The sequence below is a fragment of the Bos grunniens genome, chromosome 4 (assembly GCF_055505025.1).
Source record: "Bos grunniens cultivar Pamir isolate PY7600 chromosome 4, Bosgru_T2T1.0, whole genome shotgun sequence".
Taxonomy (NCBI): domain Eukaryota; kingdom Metazoa; phylum Chordata; class Mammalia; order Artiodactyla; family Bovidae; genus Bos; species Bos grunniens.
In genome coordinates this window covers 69,020,237-69,032,714 of record NC_141168.1, presented here as the reverse complement: position 1 = coordinate 69,032,714, position 12,478 = coordinate 69,020,237, and the positions used below count along the sequence as shown (strand labels likewise).

General features: G+C 43.2%; 1 protein-coding gene across 31 annotated transcripts in view; it reads right to left on the bottom strand.

The window, feature by feature from the left end:
* Positions 1 to 11,396: 11,396 nt before the first annotated feature.
* The window catches only part of ST7 (suppression of tumorigenicity 7), a 268,221-nt gene continuing 267,139 nt past the window's right edge, over positions 11,397 to 12,478 (bottom strand). For all 31 annotated transcript variants that reach the window (XR_015162618.1, XR_015162622.1, XR_015162623.1 and 28 more), the window contains one exon: positions 11,397 to 11,746. Coding sequence is in view for 18 of the 31 variants with exons in the window: in XM_086396779.1 (XP_086252905.1) it covers positions 11,562 to 11,746 (185 nt within the window). In the remaining 13 variants the exon portion in view is untranslated. The remainder of the gene's footprint in view (positions 11,747 to 12,478) is intronic.

The window sequence follows — 12,478 nt, the reverse complement described above, 5'->3', positions numbered from 1 at the left end:
CAGTAAATGAGATTGCTTTCTTAATTTCTGTTTTGAATAGTTCAGTTTAGCCTTCCAACTTCTTATGTGTCTTCCAGTTCCAGAAGTCTATGGTTTACAGTAAACTGTGGACTGTGGATGAGATGCGGGGATCAAGAAAAGGATCTGGGATTTCTCAGGAGTCCCAGCCTCACACCTTTCTTTAGGCTGGTCTTGCCCTTTACTACTAACACGTGGAGAGAGTGATACTCTACAAGTGATTCCTGTAAATTGGTTCTGAACACACTTGACAAAATATTTCAATTCCAACTATCAAGTTAAATTGTACAAGGGGGTGCCAGTGCCCTAGCCCTGAACCCTGGGATCTTAAGTTCTCACATGATACAGTTTGGGAAGAGAACATTTCTAAGATTCTAATCCCTGCCCCACTTCTGCCTCTTTTCTCTGCTCGGCATTTACTGATCAGCAGCAATGCACATACTGTGCTTAACACTGAGAATACAAAGATGAATAAGTTAATAATCTGACAGGAGGACAGACAGAGACATTAAATATGAAGTTCTGAGTGCAGTCATAAATGGAATTTTTTTTTAAAAAGCCTCCTATACACGACAGGGAAAATCAAATCAGGATTCAGATATTTCATAAGAGAGATGAAGAAAGCATCCTGGGGAGTTAAAATTGAAACTAATATCTCAAAGGGTAGATCAGTCCTTACTGTGGTGAAAAACTGACTGTGGGATATGAGAGCTCCTAATTTTTGAAAATCCAATGTGCTTTTCAAGTGTCTAGTGAGACCTTCTGAACTAAAACACATCTAAAGATATTTTTGAAGGCAAATATACAGAAGTCCTGAAAGTCAACATATATAAAGATGTTTCTGAGAGCCAAATGGAGCTTGTTTGTGTTGCTGTAGATGCTTGGGTGGGAGGCTGTCAGTGGATATAATCACAGTGGAGCAAGACAGAGAAATGAGGCCCTGGGGCAGCTGTCATGACTCATATTCTCTGTTTTAACTTGGATCATGTTGGGAAAGCAGGTGGATTAACTAAATGATCCTTTAAGGCATGTCTGTGGCTGTGATGACCAGTGATCATTGGACAATCTCATCTGACATTTTGATTAAAGTAGGTGATTAAAACACCTACTTACCTATAGCTTGGCTATTTTTACACTCTAACATTTTTCTGGAGTCCAAGACCCTGGGCTAATATGGGCAAAGATGTTCAGAGGAGTTGAGGAGAGGGAATGGGGCTTTTTGTAGGCCTTGCATATGAGACTTCAGTAGCAATGCCATTGATCCCCCTCCTGGTGACAGCTGCAGGCACATCAGAGCTGAGCCAGGGCCTGCTCAGCTAATTGAAGTGTCCGTAGGTTCTCTTTGCCCTCGAGAACCTTTCTGATAAACAGTTCTTGACCAGCTCCTTATATGGGTACAGACAGCCCCAAGAGGTTGAGATGTATTTTGGACACTATCTGATTCTCATTTCTCAAGCGTCTCAGGCCTTCACCTTTGCAGCTGACGGAGATGGCAGTGGCCTCCAGAGGCTCTCGTGCCCTGGACCCGAGGCAGTCACTCTTCCTCTTATCTTGAAGAAGAGAGGTGCCTGGCGCTCATCACACTGTGCTAGGCAGTGGCTAAGATAGTTTGAAAGAAAGCATGTGGGGAAATCAGAGCTGGCAAAGTTCACAGGAGAAAAGTGGCTCTTGACTTGTTCACCTTTTGAGAGCCTTTGGGGCCCAGTGAGAGTAGTCTCCTAAGCCCCTTTGGATATGACATGCTGGCTGTTCCACTGTGTTTGTTTATTACTCAGAAAAGCTACACCCCCAAGAAGGCTTACAGGTGTCGCCTGGCATCAGGTGCCACGTGAGAAAGATGGATGGCCCACGAGGACTTTTTTCCCCAGAGGACTGTGGCCCTCGTTGTGGTCACAAGCTCACCAGCATGAGCACAATGGATTTTTCTGTTGCTGTTCATTGATGGAACTCAATGCATCACATATGCTGAAGAAAGGATTGAATGGAGCAAAGAAAGAAGCTAGCTGGTGGCTCACTAGAACTTTGTGCTTGGATAAAAATATGTTGTCATTGTGGATTTATTGATGTGATTAAAGATTACATCCTATGAAATCCCCCAAAGTGTAAATGTCTATAAATGACACTACAATACAGACACTTAAGAGCCTGGTTGCCACAGAAGACAAAGCCTTGATGACTGTAGAGAACAAAAACTCATTTTGATGTCATGTTGCAGAAGGAAAGATATTGTGGATTTTTGTCAATGGTCTTGATGGATTCTGCCACAACCATCTCCTGCCTCCCTTAATCAGTGCAGCCACTCATGCTCCAAACTATCCTGAAGGCCACAAGCTCTCTGTCCCAAACAGCCACCACTTTCTAATCTCTTCCCCAGAAAACTCTAGATAACAATACTTTCCACCTTTCCCAGGTATACTTTTCCCACTGGAAGGCACATCTTCCCTGAGGAGTATAAAATAACAAGAGAAGAAAACTTCCAGGAAAGACAAGGAGCCAGGAATGAACAGACAATGCTCTCAGGCTCCACTACTGCAGACCATATTTAATCCAGACCTGTAACTGTGGAGTGAGAGCTATTCAGAAATGTATACCCAAGGGGAGTACCGAGCTGTAATATATGAACTGATTTTGGAGTCACATGTAATATGCTTAACATAACACTGTAACCAGGGGAGCCATTTTTTAGGAATAAAACAACGAGGGAGAATAAATACCATTAATTCAGAATGAGTGACATGGGAGTTCCCAGTGAACAAGGGATTTTTCTCACTCTGACATCAGATTCTAATTGCAGAGGGACAATGTTAGTTGTCACTAACCAGCTTTTAAAACAAATAACGTAAAATATAATTTGTTAGATATAAGACCTATAGGCCATGGGGTTGCTGAAAAACCGCACTTGGTGGGAATCGCAAGAGAGTGACAGTTACTGACTGGTCACCATGGCCAAAAAACCAATTCTTAACAGGCTCTCTCACTGGGTTTTTCTCAGATAACTGGAGAGAAAACAGAACCCTTGAATTACGACATCTAACCCAGTCCTTAATCTCTCCCCTTTTTTCAGCTGTGTTGTTATCTAGAGACAGTTAAAAGGCCCCAGGACCCTCCTGGGGGTCCATGGCCAGCACCAAGCAGACTCAGGAGGGGACACGGAGCACCTGATGCCAGTTAGGAAGCATGGCAGGGGTTCGAGGCTGCACGCACCCTGAGTTCCCCTCAATTCTGTCAGGCAGGTCCCACCTGGTCAGGATGTATGACCACGTCCCACCTGAGGGGCACACGCCTTGTTGGTGGGATCCTCCTTCTGATTCAGCACTGGTCTTGTCCAGTGTTTTCCAAAATGAATATTGTGAGATGTTTATAAGTCTTCTTCATGAAAGAGGAAGGTGATCTATGATTTGATTAGCAGGAGAAGAAGTGCTGGGTTAAATGGATTTCTTCATCACGAGAATTCTCAGGGCTTATGACACTGAACTTCCAAGAGAATGGTTAACTGTCCTGTTATCATTGAGAGCATTTCACCCAACTAAAGCTTCTCAAAATTCACTGTGGGTCTGTACTCATATCATCTACTCTAGAAACTTCTGTTCCCTGACTCCCAGGACAACACACATGGCTGAAAAGTGAAGAAAAACATGAAGTTCACTTTGTCTTTAGAGACCTGTTCAGGCTCTGCCTCTTTCTGGGGTATCTGACAGGCAGTGTCTCCCTGACCTAAAGGCAGTGAATGAGTACTCTGCCTCTGGCTGGAAAGACCAGATGGGTGGGCAATTAGAGGCAGGCAAGCAAGTACCCTGTGGCCACATAGCATCAAGACCAGTGGCCCCTAGTGCTGCGGCTCAAGCCCAGCTCCTTGACTCAGCAGCTGCTCAGTGGCGGGACACCTGCACACACTCCACACATGGTTTAGAGGACCCAAAGAGGCCCTGCCCTGGCGTGGTATCTAGGCACCATAAAAATGAATAATGATTATTTGGGGAACACAGTAAGAAGAAGTAATGTGTCCCAAAGATAATGATGAGTGGGCAAAGTTTTCACAAAAGCACCTCATTAAGCTGCTATCCCAAGAACAGGATAAATACATTTTATTTCATTTTAATAATCTTTTCCCTGGACTTCTATAAAAGGGTACTCACTTCTGATTTAACATCATTCTCTCCTCTACCTTGTCTGTCCTACCTTCCTGCCAACATTTATTGAGCTTTTATATTCTAGAATACAGAATCGCCAGTTCCAGATCCCAAGGCTGTGTATAATGTAAAGCTTAAGTTTCCTTTGCATGAGACAGGCAAGTAAATGTACAAATAATGCAGGGTGATCAAAGCTGCAGTTCAAGGTGCAGTGGGGAGAGCATGATTCTACCCCTGGCACACAGTAGGTCTTCAATACATTTCAATATTGGCTTTCCTGGTAGTTCAGATGGTAGAGAATCTGCCTGCAATGCAGGAGACCTAGGTTCAGTCCCTGGGTTGGGAAGATCCCCTGGAGAAGGGCATGGCAACCCACTCTAGCATTCTTGCCTGGAGAATCCCATTATAGTCCATGGACTTGCAAAGGGTTGGACACGACTGAGTGACTAACATTTTCACTTTTACTTCACATTTCACTATACTTACAGGAATGAGAGAGCGAATGGAACTAATTTATATTGGATGTGAATTATCTTTGATTTATGGGGCAGATTATCATTCAGATGTTAATTCATATTTTCTCCCAGCATCCTCCCTTCTGTTATTTCAAGCAGAAGTCATAGTACTGTGCCCCAGAAAACCATCAGAAAAGCAGCTGAGAATGCCCTGACTTTGGAAGGACATGCTTCCACTGAAGAGCCTGTCTGGGTAACCTGAGGGAGAGTGGAGATACTGAAAGGCACCAAGGAGTGGCCTATGGGCCTGCGAGCCATACCCAGAAAGGAGGCAGCAAAGCTCGCGTGGGAAGCCTGTTGCGGGGAGGCGCATCAGGTCCGACAGCCATATGCACAGAAGCCAAGAGCCACCAGACTTCAGGAACATATTACATATTCTCTAAAATCAAAACCTACTGCCCCTCCCCTGGACAAAAAGAGACCCACTTGAAGTCTGCTTGCCTAATGATGACGGTCAGTTGAGGAGTTCGATTCCAGGTTTTTCTTCCTAAGATTGGTCACACACGTGATTCAAGGCTGAAGATCCAAGGTACTATGAAATGGACTTGAACTGGTCAAAACAAGAGACAAGCTGCAGAAAGAGGGGAAGAAAACCCATTTCCGTTCTGCCCTTTCCTCCTGCTGGAGACTCACAGTTGTTACTCTGAAGGAGACGGCATTATGAAGATGAAGACCTGCAGGTCTTCGTCCCCTCAGCACTCCTGGCTTTGCTGATAGAGAGCTAATTCACCTCTGCCTGGATGTTCTCATTCCAGCCAATGCCTGTTTGATCTCTTGATCTCATTCTTGACCCTCAAAAGCCAGGACTTCAAGACAAGTTCCTTCAACCCCTGTCTAGCCCCCACCACCTTCTTTTACATTTCAGTTCCTGATACAGCCTGAGCTATCATGACAGCAAGATCAGATCAGATAAGTCGCTCAGTCGTGTCTGACTCTTTGCGACCCCATGAATCGCAGCACGCCAGGCCTCCCTGTCCATCACCAACTCCTGGAGTTCACTCAGACTCACGTCCATCGAGTCAGTGATGCCATCCAGCCATCTCATCCTCTGTTGTCCCCTTCTCCTCCTGCCCCCAATCCCTTCCAGAATCAGAGTCTTTTCCAATGAGTCAACTCTTCACATGAGGTGGCCAAAGTACTGGAGTTTCAGCTTTAGCATCATTCCTTCCAAAGAAATCCCAGGGCTGATCTCCTTCAGAACGGACTGGTTGGATCTCCTTGCAGTCAAGGGACTCTCAAGAGTCTTCTCCAACACCACAGTTCAAAAGCATCAATTCTTCGGTGCTCAGCCTTCTTCACAGTCCAACTCTCACATCCATACATGACCACAGGAAAAACCATAGCCTTGACTAGACAAACCATTGTTGGCAAAGTAATGTTTCTGCTTTTGAACATGCTATCTAGGTTGGTCATAACTTTCCTTCCAAGGAGTAAGCGTCTTTTAATTTCATGGCTGCAGTCACCATCTGCAGTGATTTTGGAGCCCAGAAAAATAAAGTCTGACACTGTTTCCACTGTTTCCCCATCTATTTCCCATGAAGTGATGGGACCGGATGCCATATCTTTGTTTTCTGAATGTTGAGCTTTAAGCCCACTTTTTCACTCTCCACTTTCACTTTCATCAAGAGGCTTTTGAGTTCCTCTTCACTTTCTGCCATAAGGGTGGTGTCATCTGCATATCTGAGGTTATTGATATTTCTCCCAGCAATCTTGATTCCAGTTTGTGTTTCTTCCAGTCCAGCCTTTCTCATGATGAACTCTGCATTTAAGTTAAATAAACAGGGTGACGATATACAGCCTTGACGAACTCCTTTTCCTATTTGGAACTAGTCTGTTGTTCCATGTCCAGTTCTAACTGTTGCTTCCTGACCTGCATACAACTTGACAGCAAAGCAGAAGACAAACATGTGATGGGAACCTGGTTTTGCTTGGTGAAGAGCATGGCCATGAGGCAGGGAGAATAAGAATAACAGAAACAGTGGAAGAGACATAAGCATGGTTTAGATATTTTAACGCTACCCTGAAGGTTGACACTGAAGCAAGATGTAATTTTTTAAAAAATGTTGGAAACAAGGATCAAAGGCTTACTTAGAAGTAGTTCATGGATATGAGGTGTCAGTGTATACTGTATTTGGGGGTAGTAGTTGAACATCTTTGACATTTTCATTAGATATTTCAGAGCAATATTAAAAATAAATCCCTTCAAGGCAGTAATAGAGAACTAATTACTAAAAACAAAACAAACAAACAAAAAAATGCCCCCAAAGTGATCCCTCTTGGATAAAAAGAAACCAAAACACAAAATTCTAGCAAAGAGTGAAGAATGCTTAATAGCAAAATCTATGGAACAAGAAACCTACATTTAGAGGAAAAGTCATAGCCTTAAATATCTCCTTCCTAAAATAATATAAAAATGTACCAAGTACTCACCTAAAGGAATTAGGAAAATCAGGAAGAAATAATAAAGTACAAGATAAAAAGTAAGAATGCATCAACAGATCCAAAACTTTAAGATAAACTTTGAGAAGATGATTAAAGAGTGGAAAAAGAGAGAAAGAGAAAAAATATACAAAGTTAGGAATGAGAAAAATGAAATTACCACAAATACAGGAGAGATTAAATATACAATAAAAGATATACCTGGGTAACTTCATGATAATACATCTGATGCCTAGAGAAAGCATTAATTTCCTGGCAAACATGAAATTAGGCAAACATAAAAAGTAGAATATTTGCATAGACCAATCGCCACTACAGATAGTAAAAAGGTGATCAAAGACCTACCATTAACAAAGAACTAAAATTAGATGTTTCATGTCTGAGTTTTATCTAATCGGTGAAGAACAGGCAATGTTGGTGTTTAATTATTCTGGGCTATATAAAAATATGGAAAGCTCCCCAATTCTTTCATAAACACAGAATGATATTGATACTTCAGTTCAGTTCAGTCATTCAGTCGTGTCCGACTCTTTGCGACCCCATAAATTGTAGCACGCCAGGCCTCCTTGTCCATCACCAACTCCTGGAGTTCACTCAAACTCACATCCCTTGAGTCAGTGATGCCATCCAGCCATCTCATCCTCTGTCGTCCCCTTCTCCTCCTGCCCCCAATCCCTCCCAGAATCAGGGTCTTTTCCAATGAGTCAACTCTTTGCATGAGGTGGCCAAAGTACTGGAGTTTCAGCTTTAGCATCATTCCTTCCAAAGAACACCCAGAACTTATCTTTAGGATGGACTGGTTGGATCTCCTTGCAGTCCAAGGGACTCTCAAGAGTCTTCTCCAACTCTTCTCCAGTTCAAAAGCATCAACTCTTCGGCATTCAGCCTTCTTCACAGTTCAACTCTCACATCCATACATGAGTACTGGGAAAACCATAGCCTTGACTAGATGGACCTTTGCTGGTAAAGTAATGTCTCTGCTTTTGAACATGCTATCTAGGTTGGTCATAACTTTCCTTTCAAGGAGCGTCTTTTAATTTCATGGCTGCAATCACCATCTGCAGTGATTTTGGAGCCCCAAAAAATGAAGTCTGACACTGTTTCCACTGTTCCCCCATCTATTTCCCATGAAGTGATGGGACCAGATGCCATGCTCTTCGTTTTCTGAATGTTGAGCTTTAAGCCAACTTTTTCACTCTCCTCTTTCACTTTCATCAAGAGGCTTTTTGTTCCTCTTCACTTTCTGCCATAAGGGTGGTGTCATCTGCATATCTTAGGTTATTGATATTTATCCCAGAAATCTTGATTCCAGCTTGTGCTTCTTCCAGTCCAGTGTTTCTCATGATGTACTCTGCATAGAAGTTAAATAAGCAGGGTGACAGTATACAGCCTTGATGTACTCCTTTTCCTATTTGGAACCAGTCTGTTGTTTCATGTATAGTTCTAACTGTTGCTTCCTGACCTGCATATATGTTTCTCAAGAGGTAGGTCAGGTGGTCTGGTATTCCCATCTCTTTCAGAATTTTCCACAGTTTATTGTGATCCACACAGTCAAAGGCTTTGGCATAGTCAATAAAGCAGAATTAGATGTTTTTCTGGAACTCTCTTGCTTTTTCGATGATACAGCAGATGTTGGGAATTTTGATCTCTGGTTCTTCTGCCTTTTCTAAAACCAGCTTGAATCTCTGGAAGTTCACAGTTCATGTATTGCTGAAGCCTGGCTTGGAGAATTTTGAGCATTACTTTACTAGCGTGTGAGATGAGTGCAATTGTGTGGTAGTTTGAGCATTCTTTGGCATTGCCTTTCTTTGGGATTGGAACGAAAACTGACCTTTTCCAGTCCTGTGGCCACTGCTGAGTTTTCCAAATGTGCTGGCATATTGAGTGCGGCACTTTCACAGCATCATCTTTCAGGATTTCAAATAGCTCAACTGGAATTCTGTCACCTCCACAGCTTTGTTTGTAGTGATGCTTTCTAAGGCCCATTTGACTTCACATTCCAGGATGTCTGGCTCTAGGTGAGTGATCACACCATCATGATTATCTTAGTTGTGAACATCTTTTTTGATACTTAAATACTGATAAAAGAAGTTAAAACAATTCAACCTTTCCATTTGGTCACATTGTATCTTGTACATATTGCTAGATCCAATTTGCTAATATTTAGAATGTGTGCATTTGTATTCCAAAAACCATGGGACACTTACTGTCCTGCTGGGAGGAAGTGTCTTTACAGAGGAAAGCCCATCAGGATGGATTTTGATGTCCCCTTATACAGAAACAAAAGCAGAAGGCAGAAATGCAACTTGAATTCCATTTGCCATCTTATGAAGTCAGGAAAAGGAGCTTAGGCAAGAAATGTAAGAACTGTGTAAAATCAATCATATTAAAAATTGCTCTGACGTACCGGGCGCTCTTGTTTTGTCTCTCCACAGATTTGCATACAGCCCTTAAAAAGGCCTGAATGCTTGTCCTCAGCGGCAGCAATGTAAGGCAGGTGCTGGGAATATAGCAACCTTCCTGGTGTCCAGGCCCAGGGAGGTCAGAATGGTGAGAGTGAGTCATGGTTGCCCTGAGAGTTGAGCAGAGTACTGAAGAGAGAGGCAGAAGACAGGGATTAGCCCACACGATTAGCTCCTCTCCTGTACCGTGGACTCATTCCTCCAACAGTCCCTCTTACTCCCTCTGCAGTCTTCATTCTGTCACCATCTTTTCTCCACCTTCGCCTCTCCCATTCACTCCCCTTAGCTGTCAAAGTCTAACTTTGGCCTCCCCTCTCTATGGAACTGCTCTCAAGTCCTAATTATTAAATTTACAAAGTGCTTTTAAATCCTTGTGTGTTACATTTCTTTGCTGTATTTCCTGCAACTGGGGTTTCTAACAACAACTCGTGTTGGGCCATTTCCACTTACCATCACCTACAGGCTCTTGAACCTTTCACTTAAGGCTTATCGCAGTCTAGTCTCAACTTGAACAGGTTGAAATCTCTTTCAACCTTGGTTTCCTCATCTGTTAAATAACTGCATGAAATAATTACTACTTTTCTTTCAGCGCCAAGTTATAATTCTAAGGCTTCCCTGGTCCTTCTCTGCTGGAACCAGTCTCATTACTCTGAAAATGAATAAAAGTTTATCTGTACCTATCATATATTATATTGATTTGTCCAACAGATCATTTGAGCATCACTCCAGGTCAAGAGTTGTACTGGGGGAAGAAGAGGCAAAGAGGCGAACAAAGCAGGCACAACCCTGCCCCCAAGAGCAGCACTACTGATGTGAATATAGGGTTTAAGTTTCTTCTGAGGAAGGGCAAGAGCCAACTGCATGTGCCTGCCGTGGCTTTGCACAAAGAAGGTAGAGAAAAAAGTCTGCCCGAAGCATGAAAAGGCCTGTGCACCTAAACATTACCTGCCTCTTGACTCTGCTCTTGGATGAAGACCAGGAGGTTGCAGGAAGTCCAAATGCCAAGGGGGCTGTGGTGTGGTGCTTTCCCCAACTCTGCCTACTGTAACGCTCATGGGGACAGATTCAGGATTCTAAACAAAGGGAAAACAAACCATGTAAAGGATGGTCCTTTTTATAAAGCACTAGATTGAGATTCTGAATAGAGGTACTTATCACTTCAGAAGAGGAGTCAAGGTTATTAATTTTTCTTTTTTGCTTAAGTAAAGCCAGATGCATGCTCGGCAGGTGTGACTCATGAAAAAGGCTTTCAAAGATGGTGAAGACAAACGACCACTTTGGTTCAGATCACGAAAACACTCAAAGAACGCTCACATGCATGCATCAAGAATGCAAAGATGATAAAAAAAGAAATTACCCTTATGAGAAAACATTTAAAAAATGGCAATGTTGAAAAGTGGGCAGGTTCTACAATAGACTATTGGGTTAGCATCTTCTCATCAGAAGTTTTCTTCTCACAACAAATTTCAGAAAGCCAAACCAAAATGATTCCTGGAACCACAGTGCTGAGCTCTATTCTGTGAGTAGTCTGAACCAGAACAATCTGTGATGGCTCATAACTTTCATTCATGCTTCCTGTCATTCATGCTGGAAGTTTCTTTTGTGTATTTGGCCTATGAGGGCACACAGTTTGCAGCTGAAAAGACGGTGCTTTTTAGCCAAAGAAAGTCTATTTTCCAAGCCAAGGGGTGCCAACGGCCTGGTGAAATGAGTCCTCTCAGCTCAGAACACCATCGCGTGGTGTTCAGCAGATTTGGGGGCCTTAGTAAATTAAATGTAACCTATAGATTTATTTGGATACCAATGATTTTAGGGTTGGGAGACACAACTGGTTGCTGCAATACACAAAAGTTTATTTTTGACTTTTTTTCTTTTCTGAAGGCAAAATATAATAGAACTGAACATCAGTGAATTTTGTACAACAAAAACAGCTTTTAATATGGAACAGACAGTTCATGAAGGTTTTAAAATCCTGGAATGGCTTCCCTTTTTCAAAGTCATGCTTTCTTGAGGTCCACGAGGAGTTGGCACAAAGAGACGGTGGCAGCCTGCTGGGCGAGGTGAGCAGAAGGACAGGTGGGCTCCCCTAGATCCGAGTCAGCTGGTGCCACAGACTGGATGGCAGGATGCTCTCCACTTTTTCCATGACAAAGTTTAAGGGGGCAAACAAAGTGCTGAGGAACTGTGAACAAACCAGAAGAGCACACAAGTCAGGAGAGATCTTTTTTTTTCCTTTGACTACATCGGGTCTTAGTTGTGGCACGTGGGCTCGGTTGCTCCATGGCATATGGGATTTTAGTTCCCTGACTAGGGACTGAACCCACATCCCCTGTATTGTAAGACAGATTCTTAACCCCTGAACCACCAGGGAAGTCCCTCAGGAGAGATCTTGCTCAAGACTATAAAATGAATCTCTCCAACCCATGCTTGCGTATTAAGTCTCTGCATCATAAAAAGTGCCCAAACACTATGATTACACATTTATGTTTGTAGGAAATACTGGTTGGTGAACAAACCTGCATTCCAGTTTCTGTCCCCAACCCTAACCCCGCCACCCCTAGCCTGAGTTCTGATGGACAAGGGAAGAAATGTTGGCTGACAGGCCCTCCACTCCTTGGACAGCTGCCCCCAGTGCTGAGGCCTTCCAACTAGTCTTCAGGATATGAGGCTGCCCATGGAGATGACCAGTGCCATCAAAGGGATGGAGGACGGGTGGTGAGTGAGTAGAAGAGCTAAAACATGGCGACAACTTCTCCGCCTGCTTGTCTAGTTATAGAGCTTTAAGTGGAAAAGGCAACAACAACAAAAAGTCCAGTCTGCGGGATGGTTGTGAGCTGCTTTGGGATCCTATGATCTCCCAAACACCTGCAGCCCATGCTCCTTTCTGAAACAGCTGCTCAGCAGTGAGCACCAT